Source organism: Ambystoma mexicanum, chromosome 8 (assembly GCF_040938575.1).
Source record: "Ambystoma mexicanum isolate Mex_15411 chromosome 8, UKY_AmexF1_1, whole genome shotgun sequence".
Taxonomy (NCBI): Eukaryota; Metazoa; Chordata; class Amphibia; order Caudata; family Ambystomatidae; genus Ambystoma; species Ambystoma mexicanum.
Window position 1 is genome coordinate 1,608,536,689 of NC_090929.1, and position 22,913 is coordinate 1,608,559,601.

The following is a 22,913-nucleotide window of genomic DNA, read 5'->3' on the forward strand; positions in this document are numbered from 1 at the left end:
TATTTCCTGGCCCAAATATTTGTAGCTGTTAACTTTCCTTATTGTTCCCAGTGAGCATAGGATTTTTTTTTTTACAGCAATGGCCCCCAAAGCTCATAAATTGTGTTTTTTTATTTTTAAGTTAATTGTAAGGCTATTCTTATCTGCATATTCACACAGGGCTAATGCACTATTACAAATGCCCATATACGTATTGTCCATGATAATAATATCTGCATACCAGATCCACCCCACCTTATGTGATCCGATTTTGGGAAAGGCATTCATTTTATCTTTAAAGATGTTACCAAACCGGACATGAACAAATTGAAAAAAAATGGGCGCTAGCGCACATCCATTTCTTACACCTGTTGAGATATTAAAAGGTTCAGATAGAGTACCTTTATTGTCTAGGCGTATCTGGGCTTCACTCCTCATATCATCATACATATATACAGCAAATTTGCAGGCATACCTCAGGCTTTAAGTTTCATCCAAAGTCGCCCCCGCTCTACCGAGTCAAAGGCTGAGGTAAAATCTACAAAGAGAACATATAGTGGTAGATTTTTATCTTGGTTAGCCTGCTCAATTAGTGTGTTTAGTATGAAGATATTATCTATCATAGCATAACCTTTCCTAAAGCCTGTTTGGGCTTTTTCTAGTATGTTTTCACTAGCAATCCACTTATTGATTTCCTTTAGTATCATAGTGCAGAAAATCTTGCTAGGGACATCAGTAAGGGCCATTAACCTATAGTTCTCAGGAAGATTGCGTAGACCACACTTAATAGGTAGGATATAAGAGGTCTTCCAGGAATTAGGCATCCTTCCCGTATAGATTTTTTGGTACATTATTAATAAAATATCTGCCCAGATTTCTGGATTTTCTTTTAGGATGATATTGCATAGACCATCGGGTCCCAGGGCTCGAGAGCTCTTTAGCTTCTTTATTATTGACACTGTCTTCCCTACATATGTTCATGTTGGTTATGGGACAAATTTCAAGTTTTAAGGATTCTCCTTTGAACTTTTTTGTTAGGAAGTTTATCCAAGTATAGCGGTCTATGGGAATTAACAGCTATGGTTACCAGCATTGTTCTTAGCAGGCCCAAAACTTCCTAGCATCTCCTTCATTTAATATTTGAACCATAGATTGCCAAGCGGCATTCTTCTCTGATGTCTGATAGAGTTTGATCACATTAGAGTACTTATTGCAGATCTCCCTTCTGCCTTTTTGACTAGCTTTAGGACTAAAAACATAGCTTATTTAACGGTCTCAAATTTCTTCGCCTCACTTTTTATATCCCTTATGTTTTTATCGAACAGTCTACTATGAGTAACTTCATTCTTTCGGGGACACACATTCCCTGGAGTTGGCACCATGACAGATGATTAGAAAACCAGGCTACTATATTGACCACAGAGGTATCAAGAAGCTGTTCTGGGTCTATTGTTTCACTCCACCTTTTGGCCTTAGCCAGATTAGTATCCGACCATCGAATTCTAATACAGTTACTGCCGCTGTATACCTCACCCACAGCATCTCACAGGGGGTGCCATGTGCAATTCCATTTTACTTTGCAAAAGATAATGGTCACTAAAAATATTATTCAGAGTTTCAAAGCTTATGGTTTGACCAGACATGTTGTCGCTTATACAAATATAGTGTAGAGGTATGGGCGTTAGTCCCCGGTACAGTGTTGGGGGATGTGTCACAACTGCTTCCATTTAGCAGCCATAATGTGTTTCCACTGATGAATGTTCTCCAGATAGCTGCTTTGGTAAATATGCCCATATCGCCTGTTAGTAGGTTAGCACTGAGGTCGCCTCCAAGTAGGATGTTCAATTCTCCTCCTGCCATAGTTTGATTGGCCAGGGCATCGAATATTGTCTGTTGAATCTCAAAGGTTTGGGACAGTCCTGGAGGATCATATATATTAACCAACACGATTTTACAATTATTGGGCAGATCAGCTACCACCATAAACACATTTGGATTATTTGGAGATAATATACACTCTTGTGAATTCAGTCTATTAGAGACTAAGATAGTGAGGCCTCCAAATGGACGACCCTTTTCTCCTTTTTTTGCAACATTATGGTACGATTTGAAACCATCAAACACAGCACCCTTCAGAAGCCATGTTTCCTGTAAAAAAAAACAATTAGTGCATGCTTTAATAAACCAAAAGACCCATTTTCAGCAAAAAGGTGGGAATGGCCCCTAGTATTCCAGGATATAATGGTAGAATCTAATCATTCTCCATTAGATACAGGAGGCAGAAATGAACTAAGCAATTCCCAGTGTGACTCATTGATATTACCCTACCCTTATTATTAAAGCAAGTAATTGTAAATGCAAAGTGAATGGAAGTGACATGCCGCCGAAGTCCCTGCGCCATACCCCCACCCACATGTCCAATTCAACCAACCTGGAGACCACAACATAAATACAACAGCATAAATAATGACACCAGCCTCCCCCAACACCTACCTTATTTTAGTCCTCAGGGCTAGCAAACTCCACTGTCCCGACGTACAAACCCCATAGATCCGGGTCCAACTCTCGTAACTTTCCTGCCTCTTCGCGGTGGATGTTGCCTCCTCCTTGGCGATGCCACCATATGTAGAAAAGGATCTCTGTCATGGTCGCACCTCCCACGCTTTTATCCTGTCCAGATAATCTCCATTCCTTGCAGCACACACTACAGTGTCGAAACAAACGTTTTCCGCCCCATAAACAGTCCCCGTTGTGGGCCCTGCCAGCATAACGTGCGCCCCAAATGCTGAAAATGCTCCAATATCCTGCGTTGCAGTGATAAACCACTGCGCGCACACAGCGTCACCGCCGCGTTCCACAGGAAAGTTGCATTCCAACTGGACACGCTGGAACGCCGCCCCTCTGTCCGGCGACATTTCACTCGCCGGCACTGACCATACAACACAGCCCTCCGGCAAAGCCCCAGCCATTCCCCAGACCAGGTGCAGCTAAACCAGTAGACTCCACCTGGCGACCAGACTGCTTACGGAGTAGTCGCAGAATGCTCCTAGTCACCAGACGTGCTGCCAAGTTTCACACTGAGACAGACTAACTCTGCTCTGTACTTGGCCTCGCCACTCCCAGCTCCAGGACTCCTGCCGCCACAAGTGCAACCACACCGAACTCGGCACCCTGGCGATCCACCCGCACCTCCAGGACACGGGCGCTCCCTCGTGGGCATACAAACTTTTGCACACCGCCCAAGAAAAATCAGGCATCAATGCATGGGCCGCACCACACGACCCAACGTGCCTGGACTGGACGCGGAACACAGCCTGCAACCTCTGGCAGCAAGCCACCTGCGCCCACAGCAAATCCGCTTCACCACCACAGGTTTAACAGCACACCCGGCCGTTCCTCCTTCTTAGACCCCTCAGAACTAGTGCTCCAACCGGATCCTCAGGGACCCCCTGCTCGGATCCAGACAATGGACCTCTGCTGCTACTGCACCGCCCGGCCTGCAGTATCCGACAGCTGGACGGACATCACCCAGGAAGGCAGTACTTCTCACCTGCTGCCCCTTCCCAGCAGCAAATAAAACATCCTTGTCGCCATTGTGGTAAACAAAGCCTCCTTCCCAATCCAGAACACCAGAAGGTAAGTAGTTTACATGTAGGTTTATTCTCTTAGATATAAAGTAGAGAAAGCACTGGGACATCCATCCAGCCCAGCACATTCGGTCCAACTGACACCAGTAGAACCCAGCACTCCAAACATCCATCAACACTCACCTAGAGTCCCAGTGACATCACCACACCAACCTAGAGTCCCAGTGACATCACCAGAGCATCATAACAGTCGTAGCCATAATCAGGCCCTGCACAGATTATGACATACTACATGCACCATTGGTCTAAACATATCCATGGAAGTGTCTGGGGTAAAGCAGGGGGGGTTGGGAGGGAGGTGGTGACGCATGGAATTGTGTTGGTTCCCTATTTTTTGTTGGGAGTATTTTTAGTCCCCATTTTTCTTTTTTGGGAGTATTTGCCTCTTTAGGGAATAAATGTGGCTTATGTGCGCACCTCTTTTCTGTAGGGCTGGGGAGGCCAATACCCACATCTCATTTGGTTCTCTTCATTGAGGTACTTGACAAACACAGTTGATAAAACTTGTTAAGAGGATTTAACCTTTCCCTTTGTGCGTCTGGTGCCCTGCATATCTTTGACCAGAGAGATAAACGTGCATTTATATTTTTAACAGGTTAGCCAGCAGCATATCATTTTTTTACCTCTTTCAAAGTCAATGACCCCCTCTCCACTTTATTAATTTCAGTAGTAGAGGGCCACTATCCGACTTCTGCGTCCCCAAATTCAGACCTTCTGAATTACTTAAGTACCTTCAATTTGTCTTTGGGATTATTTGCCAACTTTAGCTAAATGAATCCCATTTAATATTCTTAATGCTATGCACAGGCAAACTTATGGGAACAAATCTGCGGGGTGCTGAAATATCCTGTAATATGAATCATGTAGCATGTCCTTATTTCAACACACATCCTGTGGTAGCACCCTGTGTCCCTTTACTAATTGGACGCAGGATCTGTCATAGTAAGAGTTGTGGCCAGACAGCGCATGAGAGGTTATGCAGACGTCAGGCAGGAGGGAGAATCCCACGAGTACATTCCAGGGTGGGGGGGGGGAAGAAAGAGAAAGAGAGAAAGAGAGAAAGAGAGAAAGAGAGAAAGAGAGAAAGAGAGAAAGAGAGAAAGAGAGAAAGAGAGAAAGAGAGAGAGAAAGAGAGAGAAAGAGAAAGAGAAAGAGAAAGAGAAAGAGGGAAAGAGAGGGAAAGAAAGGGAAAGAAAGAGGGAAAGAAAGAGGGAAAGAGACTTAACTTGGCAGTAAGTGCCAGGAATAACAGACCCAAGGGGGCCATAAACGCCAAACTGCCTTTCCCTCCTGAATACTCTTTTCGCAATCCATTCCTCCCGAGGTTCTAGTTATAAAGTGTTCGAAAACTTAGTGCAAATCGCTGACGGATGGAGGTCAAAGTTCCTACAGCCTCTGAGAAACGGATACAGTATTATTTCTTTGCATGTTAAACAATTTCTAAGACACCCCAAGACAGTCTGAAGGTAGAAAGATCGTGTATGGGCGTTTGATGACACAAATTCCAAACGAAATGCACCGAGAAAAGAAAATAAATAGGTGGCAGCAGCAGTAAAATTGGAGTTCCACACTAGTGCTAGAAGTGTCCCATTTGGTCCTCTGTGAAAGTTGAACTTAGAAATGTAGCCAATAGCCTCTCTGTGAAAGTTGTATTTAGAAGTATACCTAATAGCCGCTCATGGAAAGTTGTATTTAGAAGTGTGCCCAATATCCCCCCTGTGAAAAGTTGAATCCAGAGGTGCATTTAGAAGTTGAATTTAGAAGTGTGCCCAATAGACTCTGTGAAAGATGAATTTAGAAGTGTGTCCAATAACCTTCTGAGGGAAAATTAAATGTAGAAGAGCGCCCAATATCCTATTAGCCTAATACAGTGCCTGGTTGAATCGACTAATCTCCCTAATAACCTCTCTGTACAAAGTTGATTTTAGAATCATGCCCAATACCCTCCCTGTATAAAGTTGAATTGAGAGAAGTGTGCCTAATATCCCCTCTACACAAAATTGAACCTAGAGATCGACCTAATACCCCCTCTATACAAAACTGAATCTAGAGGTAGACCTAATACCATCTCTGTTTACAGTTGAATTTAGAAGGGTACCTAATAGTACCTAATAGCCTAGTATCACCTCTATGTACAGTCGAACCTAGAAGTGCACCTAATAGTCTAACATCATCTCTGTGTAAATGGAACTTGGAAGTGCGCCCCCACTGAATTTAGAACTACAATTAGAAAACCCTCCTAAATTCCACCTAAAAGCTCGTACCAAGCAGGAGTACACCCACTCCACCAGAGTTTGTCAGAAACGACCACCGTGGACTGCCGCCCACTCCCCGATCTGCCTTCCCTCCCGCCCCGCCAAAATCATCATACCCCCCTCGCATTCCCTACCATTCCCCTCTCCAAACACCAAGCCAGAGGGGCACGATTGCAAGCCAACCACCCTAAAACCACTCCCCCCCCCGTACCCCACCACCGACCAGCCAATGTTAACCATGCCCGCTCCCCTCACTATCATAACAGGCACATCCCGCCCTGCAATCATCCACCCCCCGCCTTGCCCACAAACCCCTGCCACCTTCTCCCCCGACCCCACCTCCCCCCGAATGCCCCCGTTCCACTCCCTAAAAACTGTACGCCTAGCCTTAGCAAGAACCGAAGCTGCATCCCTCTCCCCCGCCGACCCCCCCTACCCTCTCACACTCCAATCGCAACCAAGAAACTAAAGAGGAAACGTACCTGGTCTCCCTCAATCTCTCAGCACTCTTCACCTCCCCTGTCTCGACCCACCACCTCATTCCCGCAATCACCTCCTTCCCCCGTGGCTTCACCCTTCCCGAAACCCCTCTCCCTCGATTTCTCATCAACTGCAACTGAAACTCCTAACCGCCCACACCCCACCTTCAAATCCCCCGAACCAAACCCTATCATCCTAACACATGGAGCCACCCAATCCCGCTCGAAGCCCCCCCCCCCCCAATTTTTCTGCTCGCCCACTATTCCCATCGAGCATCAACCACCCTACCCCTCTTCCTCCACTCTCTCCGCCACCACCCCCTTCCGCTCCAGCTCCGAGACCAATCTCGCCTGCCGATGTGAACTACATCCTATTTAATGCCCGATCCATAGTAAAAAACAGACACTGCATTTATGACCTCCTCGCCTCTGACAAACCATGCCTAGTTTTCATCACTGAAACTTGGTTCTCCGACGACTTCGCCCCAATCGCTAATTAAGCCTCCCCCCCCCCCGGCTACTCCCTCATCCCACTGAACCCTCCCTCCAGAGGAAAGGGGGGGGGGGGGGGGAGTAGCATTCGTCTTCAAGTCTCTCTTCCACGCCTCAATCATCGACAACCAACCTTCCATTCCTTCCTGCAAATCTCTCCTCGTTAAACTAGCCCTCTCCCCGACGCTCTCACACAGCTTCTTAATAATCTACAGGCCCCCTGGCTACGACAGACAATTCGCAAACAACCTCTGTGACTATTGCCAGACTTCAACTAAACCATCCCAACCTCACCCTTCTTGGAGACTTCAAACATATGGCTGGACATCCCCACCAACCCTATGACACACACTCTGGTCGACAGTTTAGATGCAATTAACCTCCAACCCCACATAAATGGCCCGACTCACTATAAAGGACACACTCTTGATGCCATTTTAGCTCCAACACCCTGATTCATTTAAAGCCCCCCCCACACCCCTACCAACTGGTCCGATCACTTCATTCTCGTTCGCCATTCGCTCACCCAACCCCCTTCCCGTACTCTAATCTGAACCTCCGAATCTACGGAAATGCTGGAAAAAACTAATAATCGCCCCAGACCTAGCCGAAGCACTCCAGTCTCCACCACCTACTTGCCATCTCAACAAACTAACCCCCCGCCCCCTTTGACTCATGGCTCAACGCATCTCTGATGTGGCTCACTCTCACTTGTAAACCATCAACCCGCCGTGGCCCCTTCCCCAGATGGTTCAATCCTGCGTTGAAGATCACTAAACAACTATATAAATACCTAGAATGCAAATGGCAGAAAGACAAAACCCTTGAGAGCAGGGCCACCTTGGCCCGACACCTTTATCAGTACAAGGCCGAAATCCGGAAAGCAAAAAAAGCCCACTACAACTCCCGAATCGTAAACTGCAAAAACTCAAGCAAAGAACTCCTCAAAATCATCGCCGAATTCACCAATCCGGCTTGCACCACGACCTTCCCGACCCCCCTCACAATCACTGTGCGACTGACTCTCCCTCCACTTTTACACCACGGCTCTCGAAAGAACAAGTACTCTAACCACCAAACTAGGTTATATCCTCCAGGCAATTCTCCGCCCGTACCGGCCAGCCCACCAGCTGCGACCACTACGCAACCAACGTTCGAATCCTTTAGTCCAATATCACCAAAGCAATTTCTCAAACTTCTATCTGCCCGCAAACCATCTGGCTCGCTGCTGGACCCTTGCCCAGCCACAACCCTCAAAGAAATTTTCGCTTCCACCTGCGCAGGAGAACACGCAAGATCCATCATAAATGCCTCCCTTTCCTCTGGTATCTTTCCCGACGCATTCAAAACGGTTCATGTCAAACCTCTAATTAAAAAACCTTCACTCGACCCTCTCGAGCCCAAAAACTACCGCCCCACTTCAAAGACCAGGTTCCTTGCCAAACTCATTGACCGAACCGCCTACTTCCAACTAAATGCCTTTGTCGAAGCCAACAATCTCCTAGACCCCGCCTAATCAGGTTTCTGCGGGATGCGCCGCACCAATCCTTCTCGACCTATCCGCCGCCTTTGACACGAGCAATCACTCAATCCTCCTTGACCGCCTCCACTGCCTAGGAATTCGTGGAACCGCTCTTAAATGGATAGCTTCATTCCTCAAAGATAGGTACCAAATAACGATCCTCTCCACCTATACCTCCCAAGCCCGACCAGTCGACACAGGAGTCCCACAAGGAGCATGCCTATCTGCCCTCCTGTTCAATCTCTACTTGATCACCCTCCCACCAATAATTTGTTCACACAACATCCTGTGCTACAACTACGCCGACGACACGCAACTAATTCTAAAACTCCTGAGCTCAAAACCCAACTCCCGACCTGACCTGGCCTCCTGCCTCCTTGACATAGAACTCTGGATGACCCAAAGCCACCTCCTGTTAAACCCCTCCAAAACGGAAATCATGGCAACTCCGAACTTCTTCCGCACCCACTATCATGGGCATCCCCCATGGGCAACTCACCGACCCCCTCCAGATCAGTGAAAAATCTTGGATGCACCCTTGACTCTGACCCAACACTCTCGCGCCAAGTCAACATCTCAAAGTCCTGCCACTACCACCTCAAAACCCTTAGGCGCAGCTTTCCATATATCTCCTTTCCCAACAGACTCTCTGCGGTCCAATCAATCGTTATATCAAGACTGGATGAGAGGGGACGAGCACGTAGAGGGGACGAGCACGTAGAGGGCATAAAGCGGATGAGTGCCCAGAGTGAACGGACGTGTTGCGTAGAGCACACAAGAGTACATGCGTGGGGCAGACTGGAGCGCGCGGGGCAGACTGGAAGGCATGAGTGCATGGAGCGGACTGGAGTGTATGGAGCAGACTGGGGTACATGGAGTGGATAGGAGGGCATGGAGTGGATAGGAGGGCATGGAGTGGATAGGAGGGCATGGAGCGCATAGAATTGCGTGACGTATATAGTATGGTTTGGAATGCAGGGAACGTTTGAAAGAGCATATATCACATCACAGCACCATGCTTACTCTCCCCTTTACATCACCACTCAACTAGAAGACATATACTATGACACCATTCAGTATTACCAGATTACTCACCGTAGTGACCACCGTACTCCCAAGTCCATAGTCCCCTTTCCTCCATACTTGTGGGACATCTCTCCGTCCAGTGGGACGGGACTGGAGCACATTGTAAAAAGCATCCAAATCTTTTTCAAAAATGTGTCCCTCTTTCCTGCGCGGGGCCCGACACGCGGCCGTAACCCCGCCCACCTTGGCTCTGCCCCGCGCATCACCCATCAGTCCTTTTCTATCGCCAGGTCAAGGACCCATTAGCAATAATAGCGAAACCTTATTAGAGGGGACGACGGGCAGGCGTATGGAGGTAAGGGTACTATGGACTAGGAGTAAGGTGGCCACTACGGTGAGTAACCTGGTAATACTCCTATGTCCCGTCCCCTTTCCTCCATACTTGTGGGAGATTCCCAAGCACTCCTTACAGGAGCTATGGGTGGATGGAAATGCCCCTTACTGAAACAGGTTCTTCAGCACAGCCTGACCAAACTGAGCGTTAGCTCTTGAGCTCATGTCGAGACAGTAATGCTTACAAAAAGCAGATGGGGAGGCCCAAGTAGCTGCCCTAGAGATGGACTCCCAGGGTACATATTTCTGAAAAGCAACCGTGGCTGCCTTGCCCCGCACCAGGTGTGCATGGATACCCTTAGGTTTTAGCCCTTGGACTGTGAAAGACTGCGTGATGCAGGCAGAAATGCACCTAGAAATAGTTGCCTTAGACGCCGGCTTGCCCTGGGGGTTACCAAAGGTCACAAAAAGTTGAGCAGAACTCCTAAGCTCGGAATCCTGTCCAGGTAGAACTTAAGAGCTCTTCGGACATCAAGACAGTGTAGAACCCTTTCAGCCTCTGAGGCAGGGTTCGGAAAAAAGACCGGAAGGGAGATTGACTGATTCAGACGAAATTCAGTCACCACCTTCGATAGAAAAGCCGGGTTTGTCCGAAAGACTACCTTGTCCTTGTGAAAGACCAAGAAAGGATGCTCCACCGACAATGCCTGGAGCTCACTCACTTTCCTCGCTGACATAACGGCGACCAGAAAGGACACTTTCCAAGACACATACTTGAGGTCTACCGTAGCCATTGGTTCAAAGGGTTTATGGCACAGCGCTGTCAGGACTACATTTAGGTCCCATGGCGGATGCGGATTACGAACCGGAGGGTAGAGGCGTGTCAAGTCAGCAAAATGCCTCTTCACCACTGGGTTAGAGAATAAGAACAAAGGTCTGTAGAAAGGTAAGCGGAAACCGCTGAGAGATACGTCCTGCATGACAGAACATGAACCCCTGACTCTGCTAGGGCGGACACGAAGGACAGCACCGTGTCAATCGTGGCCACCCTCAGATCCAACTTCTTCTCCAAACACCAATGACAGAACCTGAGCCATTTACTCCTGTATTGAGATCTGGTCGAAGGTTTCCTGGCTGCCTGGATAATGTGCATGTTATCCGCAGACAAACTCGGATGCTCTAAAGATTTGAACTCAGGCACCATGCCGCCAAGCTGAGCGATTGTGGGGAGGGGTGCAACAACTGTTGTTCCCCCTGGTGAAGAGGATCGGGAGTTACTGGTAACCTGATCGGCGGATACACCGACAGGTGTTGAAGTTCTGAGAACCAAAACCTGGCAGGCCACCACGGGGGCCATCAGTAGAAGGGAACAGTTCCCAGAGTTCTTCAACTTCCAAATTGCACAGTGAACTAGAGGCAGAGGCGGGAAGGCGCAAGCTCATGTTGTGCCATGGAATCTCGAGAGCATCCCCCAGAGAGAAGGATCCCAGCCCCCCTCTGGAAGCATACGGAGGAAGTTTCTTGTTCACCGCCGTGGCGAAGAGGTCCACCTCCGGTGTGCCCCAACGGGAGAAAATCCATGATAGGACCTCCAAATCCCACTCGTAACTGACCACTGTCCGCCGGCTGAGGGCATCCGCTGTGACATTCAGCTGGCCCGGGATGTGCACTGCAAGCAGCCAGACACCATGAAGCACGGCCCACTCCCAAATCTGGATGGACAGGTCCCCCTCGCTTGTTTATGTAATACATTGATACCACATTGTCCGTTCTTAGGCGGACCACCTTGTTGACAATGAGCGGTCTGAACGCTTTGATCGCCAGAAGCTCTAAATGATTTATGTGCAGGAGCTTGTCCTGAGGCGACCAGAGGTCCGAGACCTGAAGAAGATCTAACGTCGCCCCCCACCCCAAAAGGGAGGAGTCCGTCGTGATCGTCACCATGGGGGCTGGGTCCTGAAACCCCCGCGCCCACTGACAGGTTGCTGAGAGATGACCACCAGTCCAGGTCCACTCATGGAATCCGGAATCATTATCCGCTTGGAATCCGGGTCCACAGCCTGACGCCAGGAACTCCGAAGAGCCATCTGGGTCTCTCATTTTGACACGAGGAAGAGCCAGTAAACACGAGGCCATGAGGCCCAGAAGCCTCTGGAACCACCAGGCCGACATGCTCTCCGACTGCGCAAACATCTGACACGTGGCTAACAGATCCGCCATTCTGTCCCCGGTCAGATACACTCTGCAGTCGATCGTGTTCCAATGAAAACCCAGGAAGATCAGGTCCTGTGAGACCGTCATGGAAGATTTCCGCCAGTTCACCGACAGCCCAAGATGGAACAGGAGCTGAAGGAGAGACTGGACGTTGCCCGCTGCTGCCAACGGACAAGGGCTGCATAAGAGCCAGTCGTCCAAATAAGGATACACATGGGTACCCTGGAGACGAAGATAGGCCGCAATCACTGACATCTTCGTGAAGACATGCGATGCCGAGCTGAGGCCAAAAGGAAGCACCCGAAACTGGAAGTGCTCCTCTCCCAAAGAGAAGCAGAGGTATCTCCTGTGTGGGTTCCAAATCAGGATATGCATGTACGTATCCTGAAGATCCACCACGCTGAGCCAATCGCCCTTCTGCAAAGAGGAGCGTATCTGGCTGGGCATGATCATCTTGAATTTCTCTTGGGGTAGGAAAAGATTGAACTGGGAAAGGTCTAGGATGGTGCGCAGGCCAGCCTGGTTGGGTTTGGGCACCGTAAACAGCCGGGAGTAGAAGCCCTCCCCTCGCTCCCCAAGCGGAACGAGTTCCACAGCTCTGAGGTCTAGAAGTTTCTGAACTTCGGCCTTGAGGAAGGGTGAGCCCGACAGCTGAAAAGGAGGGTTGAGGGGTGGGGTAGGGGGGTGAAGCCCGCTCGAGTGATTGACAAGACCCATCTGTCTTCTGTGATGGTCTGCCACGCCTCCCAATGAGACGCAATGCGTCCTCCCACCGGCGTCTCGTGCGAGCGCGGAAAATCCTCATTTGGCAGGCTTATCGATGGCAGTGCCACCTGATCCTGATGAGGAGGCTGAGGAGCGGGAGCAAAACCGTGTGCGTTGTTGTCTACGGCGGTTATTCCCCACAAGAGCATCCACTCTGCGAGATTTGCAGTCGAGGAAGCCCCTAAATCCAGAGGAGGGTCGACTTTGCGACAACAGTCTCTGGGATTTGAAAGGAGCTTTGACCAGAACAGACAATGATTTACCAGTCTGAGTGCTATCCTTGGTCTTGGTGAGCTCTACATCAGTAGTAGAATGAAAAAGCTCCTTACCATCGAATGGAAGGTCCAACACCTTGTCTTGCACTTCCTTGGAAAATTTTGTAGCATGCAGCCACGCCTGCCGTGAGGTATCAATCCCAAGCATCAGGCCCCGAGCCGAGGTGTCTACGTGGTGAGCCGCAGCCTCCAGGAGATCCTGGGCCAAGACCCTGGCATCGGAAAGGCCTCCTTTGAAGTCTTCCAACTTCTCAACCGGGATGTGCTCCTCAAACTCCGACAGACCTTTCCACATCCACATGTTAGCTCCCGCCATTATCAATTCAGCGTTGGCCTGCCTGAGCTGCAAGGCCGAGTTGGTGAAGATTTTCCTCCCGAGGGAGTCGAGGAGCTTGTCCTCCTTTCCCAGAACCTGAGTAGCCGTCGTGGAAGATGATGCTGCAGGCCTGGACTGCAAAGTGGCCGCAGCCACCACTGTGGAGGAGGGATGCAGCCTGTACCTCGCGTCAATCTTTTTATTGACAAAAAGTCCCGAGTGTGGCTTTTCCCAGACTCTTCGGACCTCCGCCAGAACGTCCTTCTGCAGGAAAAGGCCGGTACGCTCCAAGGGAGACAGGGTGAACGCCCCAGAAAGCACGCCCTCCTGCGGAGCGGGTGCCCCGGGCACCGGAACATCTAAGAAACTCATGTCCAGTATCCAGTCATGAAAGGCTCTGATAGAGCGGGAAAGGTCCTTGTTGTCCTGAACGCCTTGAGGGTCATCCGACAGGTCAGGATCCTGCTGAGCCGTGTCACGCACTGCCTTGTCCACTGGGGACAATGGAGGCAAAGGCGGGAGAGCAGGGGGGGCTCCACGGGCAAGGGAGGCGCCGGTGGAACCACCGGAGGAACAGGTGGAGCTGGAGGTGCCGGTGGACATATCTCCTTGAAAAGCCCTTTGAAATATTCCCTCATGGGGTCGGTGCGCATAAGCGCTTGAAATTTACTGAAAAAGGCATCCTCAGGAGATTGTTTCGGGACCCGAGGAGGCCTCATGAGGAGGAAAAATAAAGGGACGTAACGGGGAAGGGTGCCACACCGGCCCCTCCACCGACGTATCCACATAAATCAAAGGAGCCGCCCCCGCGGGCAACGAAACATTGTGCGGAAGAGGCATCCGGGCGTTCCAATCATAAACCGGCCGGTAAGGATGCGCACAAGGGACCTTAGGTTCACCCAAGAGACCGAGCCCTACACCAGAAGCCGATGGCGTAGTTGTAGCACCTAAAATGGTCACCGTGGTCGTGGCAGGAACGGGCGCCATTTTGTCCTCATTGGAGGGGAACTGCGGCACGTGAGGAAGTGAGGCAGGGGGTCCCAATCTTAGCCTTAACATAAGGAACCTCGGCCGAGCCGGTACTATGAGGCCTGGAATGTTTCTGTGACATACCAACCGCCAACTGAGCCTTCGAAGGAAGGACCTCGGCACTGCCAGTTTTGCCCCCTCAACAGATCTGGTGTCACCACAAGAGCGGGAACGATGCGCTTTCACCGACAAAGCCTTGACCGGCCTCTCAGAACTGTTGGTAGCTTTAGCCTCTGTATGAGGGACCCAGACCTGGTAACAGCCTTTTCTGCGCGGGCCTCGAACATCCGTTCGGTAACTACAAGCACCCCGGTTTTGTTTTTGACGGAAGCCGACAGAGGCCTCAGAGCGAACTCCGGTACCCCACGACTCAGTAGAACAGGGTCTACAAACAGCCCCCACAGGAGGGGCCTCTGAGCGTACTCCAGTGTTCACAGGCCCCTTACGGAGACCCTCGGAGAAAACTCTGGTAGAATTATTAGGCCCAACGAGCACCTCGGGGCGAACCACGGTGGCAGAGCGATCAACGCCCCTCCCGGACCGAGAGGAACCCGGAAAGGTATCCCCCAGGTCGGGGTGCTCTGAAAAGTAAAGAACTTACCGGGCGTTTTTTCTTCTCGTCGATGAACGCCTGAAAATGCGAAGGAGTTCGTCGGAACACCTCCTCCCACCGCTCCAACCGACGCTGAAGTGCCTGGACCGAAAGGGAGTCACAGTAAAAATAGGAGTCCCAACGGTGTTCCGGAACCAAACACTCTGAACAAAGAGGATGGGGATCCGCCCTCGCGAAGCGAGGGTGACATGAAGAACAATCTGGAAAGTCTAATTTCAAAGACATAGACAGACTAGTAAACGGACGCAAGCGAGAGCAAGAGGAAAAAAGGGAAGAAAACCTTCCGAGGATGCAAGTGCGTCCGGCCCCGATCGGAGAAAAGGACTGATGGGCGATGCAGAGCCAAGGTGGACGGGGTTACGGCCGTGTGCCAGGCCTCGCGCAGGAAAGAGGAGGGATACATTTTTGAAAAAAATTTGGATGCTTTTTACAAAGTGCTCCGGTCCCGTCCCACAGGACGGAGAGATGTCCCACAAGTATGGAGGAAAGGGGACGGGACGTAGGAGTATAACTGTTCTCATACCAACATCCACCGCTCACTCCACATCATTCTAAGTAAACACTGCTGGTTACACACCGCCCAGCCAGGCGTTCTCCTCAGGCCTAACGCAGCCACATCCGGTCTGGATAAATCCTGCTAGAACAAACACATACTCCTGATCTCTCAACCACCACACCTACCGCTAAGAAGCAGCTATTACACAAATACCGCACGAGCTGCACATAAAGACACTTGCATTTCTTTCCGAACTTCCAACGGCGGCGCACACAAAGGCCCATTTAGCGCCCTGCAGCCCCATTCCGTCCCCCTCGCCAAGGGAAGAGGGCAGGAGCCCTTCCCACATCAAAGAAGCCTGGAATACAGCCGCTAGCTGTCCCGCATCATCCGATGCTCAACACAAGGCCTGCCTGACCTTGTCTCTTCACCCTGCCTGACCCCCGCATGCCGGGCGCTTCGCAGCGCCACAACAGTCCACTTTCTGCTTAAAATCTTGGATAAGATTGCCTATAATCAAATCCAAAGTTTTCTGGCACAACAAACTTTTAGGAGAGCGTCAATCAGGATTCCGTCCCCAACACGGCACAGACTGTCCTCATTGACTTGAGGGCACAAATAGATGAACTAAGAGATAAAGGAAAAATGGCTCTCCTTTTGCTGCTGGACCTCTCGGCGGCATTTGACCTCGTGGACCATGGGGTACTTTGTAGCCATTTGGACTCCGCCGCACATTTCTCCAGAGAGGCCAGAACTTGGATTGAATTCTTTCTCAGCGACAGGACCATGAGGGTGTTCTCCACATCGGCAACGGCTGACCCAATCCCCATCCTGTGCGGAGTTCCTCAGGGCTCGTGTGTCTCCCCGACTCTATTCAACATATATACTAAGCCCCTTTTTGATGATCTGGACCATCTCGGTATCACCTACACTAACTATGCAGATGATACCCAGATTCTCCTTCCACTTACCAGGGATTACAATAAGGATTTGGCCTTGGTAAATAGGGTGTATATCATCGTCCAGGCATGGATGGCAACTCATGGTCTATGCCTGAACGATGATAAAACTGTTGATTATCCTGGGGACGCATTTCAACCTCAAAAAACTAGCCAGGACTACACCTCATTTGAAATTGACGGGAATATCATCAAGGTGTCTAAAGATGTGAAGACACTTGGCTTCTATCTGGATGCCACCCTTTCTTTCGACAAACAGGTGAAGTCCTTGGCTTCGACCACCGCCTACACATGCAAGCTCATTAGAGCAGGCAAGCACTTTCTCTCTGATAACTGCCTCATCCTAGCGAGAGCACTAATCCTCTAGAGGCTCGACTATTGTAATGCCCTCTACATTGGAGCCAAAAAATCCATCACCCACCGAATTCAAATTTTACAGAATAACGCCCTGCGAGCTGCCCTCAGTGTGTCTAGAAGATTGCACATCTCAAAGATCAGGTGCCAAAACAACTGGCTGTCCACCCAAAATAAAATACACTTAAAAGTAGCATCCTTGGTTCACAAAGCCCTGAAAAATGCCGCACCGAGCTATCTCAGTAAGAAACTCACAAAAAGAAACCACACGTGCCCAGCCAGAACCGCAAATGCCAACAGCCTCATCATTCCTAGATTTAGGCTAACCAAGGCGGGGGTAGCGGCTTCCAGGTTCAAGCGGCCCAACTATGGAACTCACTGCCTAACCCCCGACGTGAGGAGCAGCCCTTTCCGAAATTCAGAACCATCTACATTAATCTGCTGAGGTCTGCCAATGTTTAGGCCATTAGCGCCGCCCATCTATCCTCATGCCACCCTAGCATATATACATCACTAACCTGCTCTCCTTTGATCTTATGGACCTCCTCACTCTGCCCACATGGCCGATGAACTAACGTCTATTTAGTGCCTGCACATATACTGTCATTATACCCTTGTACTCTTTTTGCCCGTGTGTGTAAATTGCAATTGCCGCTTACCTGGAATATATTGTATTTGTATTTTGTACTCTATGTAACCCATGACCCCACCCTGTAACTTAAGCTTCGCATTTTCTGTACTGCTGCGCCCGGCTACCTTCGGGTCTGTTGCATATTATAAGTGAATAAAAACAAACATACCCGGTGCTCACACGCACCTTTTGACTCCCTCTACTCCCTCTACTGATCTTAACTTCGGTTCCCAAAGGCGTTCAACCTACCAGCGCCTTCAGATGATACCAATAGTATATAAGGCGCTATATAAATGCAAAACAATAATAACTAGGAGTTCTCATTGTTTCAAATCAATACAAATAAAAAGTGGACCCTCATTCTCAATGTTTATACTTTTAAGAAAGCATTAAACATGGTCATTCAAAACATTCACAGTAGTGATGATTACTAAATGGTGATTTTTTGTCAAGTCAAAAAAGAAAATGATGTCTTAATGCACTAGAAATCCTACAATAGCCCCGGCAAAATCTGAAACAAGTAAAATCACAGCATTTTTATGTAAGCTTTGGAAAGGCGCTTTGCTGGCACAGCCGTAATATTATTAACTGACCATTGATGGTAGTAGGTGCAAAATGGTGCGACAATTGGCCATCCAATACCAGTGCCTGGCAAATGCCTTACACAAGCCTAAACTGTTGACTTTGCCAATACTTGTTTGCAATAGGCCTTCATTGAAGGACACGCAGAGTGCTTTTAAATGGAGTGGCTGAGGCAGACCTGGTAAAATATTTGTATTACACAAGTAGCGGGTTTACAACTCAGAAGACTGCTTTGAAAAAACACTGGCAGGCACTTCAAGTGCAAAGTTTGATGGTAAGCTTGATTAAAGCAAGCTCAAAGAGTGCCCATGAGAAGGTGTTTTGGGTGGGTAGGGGCAGGTACTGGGTGGGAACGGCCGTAAGGATTAGCATGGTCATGGCCAAGCAAACACCACCTACCATCTGTGTGTCCCATCATATGCCATTTCTCTGAAGCTGTACTCTAATGCAATAGTCTCCGCTTATAGCCCAAACTAAAAATAAAAAATCACCAAACACTTTCTGGCAGTCTAATGTCTTTGCATAAAAACCCATGGTGCTGTAAAAAAAAAAAATAAATAACTTTTGAAAAACTTAAGCAACGAATAAAGAAGGCAGCATGCCATCATGAGAACTCAGCTGCTGCATTATCAAAAGGGCTGACTTGAGTTAGGAAGGCACTGGCACCGGTAAGTGGTTCAAGGTGGACACTGGCAGCATTTCGTGCTTTCAAAATGAGCACGGTTACCCGTGATTGGAAAATCCTAGAATGCCACGCGGTGAAGTTATCATGGAGCCCCACTGAAGCATACCTCGGAGGCGGAAAGTTTCTGGAAGGATTGTGATATGGGACTAGAGGGAAGTGGCAGGTGCACTAAACGAAGACTGGACCAGTGGGAGTTTAAAACAGCATAGGGTAAACAAGGGTGGGGGCCTTCCTATGGAAAGGGAACAAAATAAAGTGGAGAGGGCCATTCAAACGTCTGCATAGGTGACGGAGCGTAAAACATTAAATACCTTTTAGGAAGCCGACTGGTCAGTCATTTGTCTTTTGGACTGTCGACCATCAGACACGGAACCTTTAGAAGGGAATACATCACTACAATCATAATCATGATGCGGCCCTTTCCCCCGGGGATCCACTGGGGGACGCACCGCCAGATATACCACCCCACAGGGAGCACACCCCGGGTCTGCTCTTCGCTACATCCTTCGACTCCTAAAGTGACAAAAGACTTACCATGAGTAAGAACTAGATCCAAGATCAGCTGCTCCTCCAGAAGCACAGCTTCTAGGCGACTAAGCAGCTACAGTTTCACAGGATGTCCATAGCTTCAAACCTGATACGCCTTAAAAATATTAATCTGGGTAGCATTAGGCTTTTTTTTTTTTAAAATGGGCCATTTACAAGGCAGGTTTATTTATTTTGGATCAGAAAGCCATGCTCCATGAAGTCACAGAACACCGAGAGGTATGTCATGAACAGCAGAACTCGCCATCACCAGTGTTCTAAAGACACCAATTCTCACCGACATTATCCCAACGAAACGACATAACGAAGTGCAAATTCTTTGGCGTTACTTCAGTGTTGTGGGAGCTGTGTTTAAGGGTGAGGGACAATCAAGACAGTGATGGAGTGAGCTAAAAGCAACAAACCGCAAGTTTGTTCTGACCTCTGACACAGAAGGATTACATTGAAAGAACACAAGTTAAAGGTTGAAAGTATATAGCCACCGACCTTGCTTGCAAGGGAAAACAAAATCTACCTACTGATTTGCTTCCAGCAGCACAACCTTGATGCCATCCACAAAGCACTCCGTGTCCATCGGCAAGGTGTTTATGAATTGGTCCTCCACCCGAAGCTTGCTCCTCACCAGGTTGCCAGTTATCTGAAAGAGCACAGGTTTCAAATTATAACTGAACACAAACGGCAGCATGGCCCAGGCACAGGATCCCCTTTACTAAAAGCAACCAGAGTGCATAGTAAATTGCAAGTGTCTTGTTCGATAACGCATAATTATGTCGCCTTTCCATACGCATCTACATATTTAAATAACAACCTTTCACTACTGAGGACATACATGAAACGATATGCAAACGTAAGTCGGCCAGATCTCCAGGCCCGACCACCTGGTGCTTATTACTAGAAGGAACAATCCTGATCAATGTTGAAAAGTTCTCTTCTTCATAAGTAAATTCTAAGAGCAACATATTTCCACTGACATGGTCATATATTATAACCATTTATAAAAAGGGTGACAATTATCGCACAGTAGCCATTCTTGATACTATACGTAAGATTTTTGCATCTCTATTACTGAAAGAATTGGATACTTGGGTTGATAAACTAGACATACCAAGTATATTTCCAGGTGGTTTTTCGGAACAAATTTAGGTACTACAGCACCATTATGGCTCACATTAAGGGCTCAGTAAGAAATGGCACCAATGGTACAATCTATAGGACAACAATGGACGTGTGTGTCGAATGCCTTTGACCGCGTCAGACCGAAGCTTTGGCTCAATCTACTTAGTTGGGGAATTCCTGGCGCTTTAGTTAATCCATTATCCTTACATTATCAAGTTACTTATGCGAGGATTAGGATGACAAAGCATGGTGTGCTATCAAGACCTATAGAGACGTATGGGGCTTAGGCAGGGCTGTGTCCTTGCCGCACCTTTTTATATATTTGGATAGCGAAATTTATGAGACACCGCTAATGCTTTTTCGATTAAGCTGGGTGCTGCAAGACTACACTGGTTAGCATTTGCGGATGACTTGTTGCTATTCAATTTAACTCCAAAAGTAAAATTAGCTAAAATGTCCAACTATGCTGTGCATAATCTGTTGGTAAATGAAGCCAACTCCAAGATCATTTTATTTACAAACAAAAGAAATCCCAAAACCATGTGCTGCTCAGTGGGAGATTCAAAACCGGAAAGGGTTATTCTACTAAATATATGGGTTTTACCATCTCTAATAATGACTCGAAGGTTATCATTAAGGAGCGGATGAGAGCAAGAATGCTGCCCATCATAGTCCAGGTAAAAGGGTTTGTGCGAGGTCGGGTAAGTTCTCCATCATTTATTTTACTTGACAAAAATAGTACCAGCACTGGTCTATGGCCTGGATGTTATTCTTGAAGATTTGGGAGCTTATTTGAACTCTTTGCAAGGGTCCATTCGGAAAAAAGACTTTAGGTATAATTGTACTCAAAGAAATTGTGCATATATTCCAAACTCGTTGCTCCTCCAGCTAAATCATTACACATGGATCTTAATTCAGCACTTTTCTCTCTTAATGTTAGGACAAACACGTGTAGGTTTTTACACACAATAGGCTCCAATGAGAAAGAGCAGATTAGTAACCCTATTAAAACCCGGCAAAAACATTATCTGGATTGGGCGATGGATGTTGATCAACTAGGTCACTACCCTATTTATGCAGAGCACTCCTAAGAGAACAAGTTTGTCTTAATATATCTTTCCATGTAACTAAGTTCATAACATCTACATTACATTCCAATTGAATCAGATTCTGAATTGCATCGGATCGACCTAGAGAGCAGCTAGGATCTGTAGATTAGGTAGAAAGCCCGATTCTCTGGAAACAATTTTTTTTTATTATTGTGAAAAAATTGGGATTATTAGGCAAATGCACTTTAACTGCTTTTTAGATTATCGTTTTGACCAAGCTAGTGATTCGCTTTGGTCACGAACGATGGAAGACAGTGTGGCATTGTTATTGGCATTTATAGATTTGTAACTAACCTTTTTGATATGATGCCAATACAAATCCATTGACAGTCTTAAATCATTAATGAACTAATTCCTGGGTATGGAAAGTAAGCAATGTCGTACTGTTACTAGCACTCTATAGATGTATATTCTGTTTGGAGATTAATTGAGTGTGATGCTATTAATACAATATTACTGTGTTATTGCTGTGATAGAAAAGGAATGCCAATATGTTATTTGTATGGTTTTAACTGAAAATCTATGTGCAATATTGTTTTTTATTGCCTTATACGTCTGATGCAATTTAAATGTGTAAGGTTTAATTAAATAAACCAAATCAGAATTTTTAAAAAAGAAAAACGTTTAAAGCACTAGTTCCAGACAAATTGCTGGGAAATTGTGAAAATCAATTAACACGCATTCAAAAGGAGTGTTAACAATATAAATGACCACACAAAATCTTGTGCAAATGACATTTAGCAATAGTCAAATTACACTACATAGTAAACTTGTTCTAGTAAATGCACACATTATCCTGTACAACTAAGGAGGTTTCACACAGTTTAAGATGGAAATTGGCAAGTTTAACAACTAAGTCATATCCGGAATATCAGGAATAAGATTCTTGCATTTTGCAGTTAACCAACCATTCCATCCGAAAAGCGAACCATAAAGTGTAAACAGTACAACAGCACCGTTAAAACACTGTAAAGCTATATGTTGAGAGATGGGCCTAGAAACACTTGTGCGCAGGCGCGTTATAAATGCCATATCATAAGTCTTTCGTCCACAAACTGCATTTTTGGGACTTTGTTTATTGTAATATGCCATATGCCCAGAGGCAAAAACACCTGTAGTCTTTTCAATAAGTAATCTGGAAGCCCCAAGTAAAGTCTGTTTGTGTAGTGTTCTCTCGTCTGCTCTTGAGAATACTTGCTAAATGACTACCCATCTTTCTGTGCCAGAAGGTCAGGGAAAGAATACGACGCAGAAGCAGCTTTTTGCGAGAACTAAAAAGCAACTTGAGAGTATTGCAGCTAAAAAAAAAAAGCTAGGCTCAGTATGATAATGGATTGACAGGGGTGACTGGCCTAAGGCGTTGTTACTTAGTAGTTTCAGTTGTGGAGGGAAAAAAACATTTATTTTTTAATGGCCACAAAGGGCTTTGTACTAAAAACACAAAACAATTCAAACTTATTGACATACACCTTAGGAATTAGCAGCTTTGT

At 47.5% G+C, this 22,913-nt stretch overlaps 1 protein-coding gene across 1 annotated transcript in view; it reads right to left on the reverse strand.

Moving 5' to 3' along the window:
• Nucleotides 1–22,913, reverse strand: part of DCLRE1A (DNA cross-link repair 1A) — a 294,752-nt gene that overhangs the window by 107,752 nt on the left and 164,087 nt on the right. Inside the window, exon 4 of the mRNA XM_069611864.1 lies at nucleotides 19,717–19,835. Within this exon, the coding sequence (XP_069467965.1) occupies nucleotides 19,717–19,835 (119 nt within the window). The remainder of the gene's footprint in view (nucleotides 1–19,716; nucleotides 19,836–22,913) is intronic.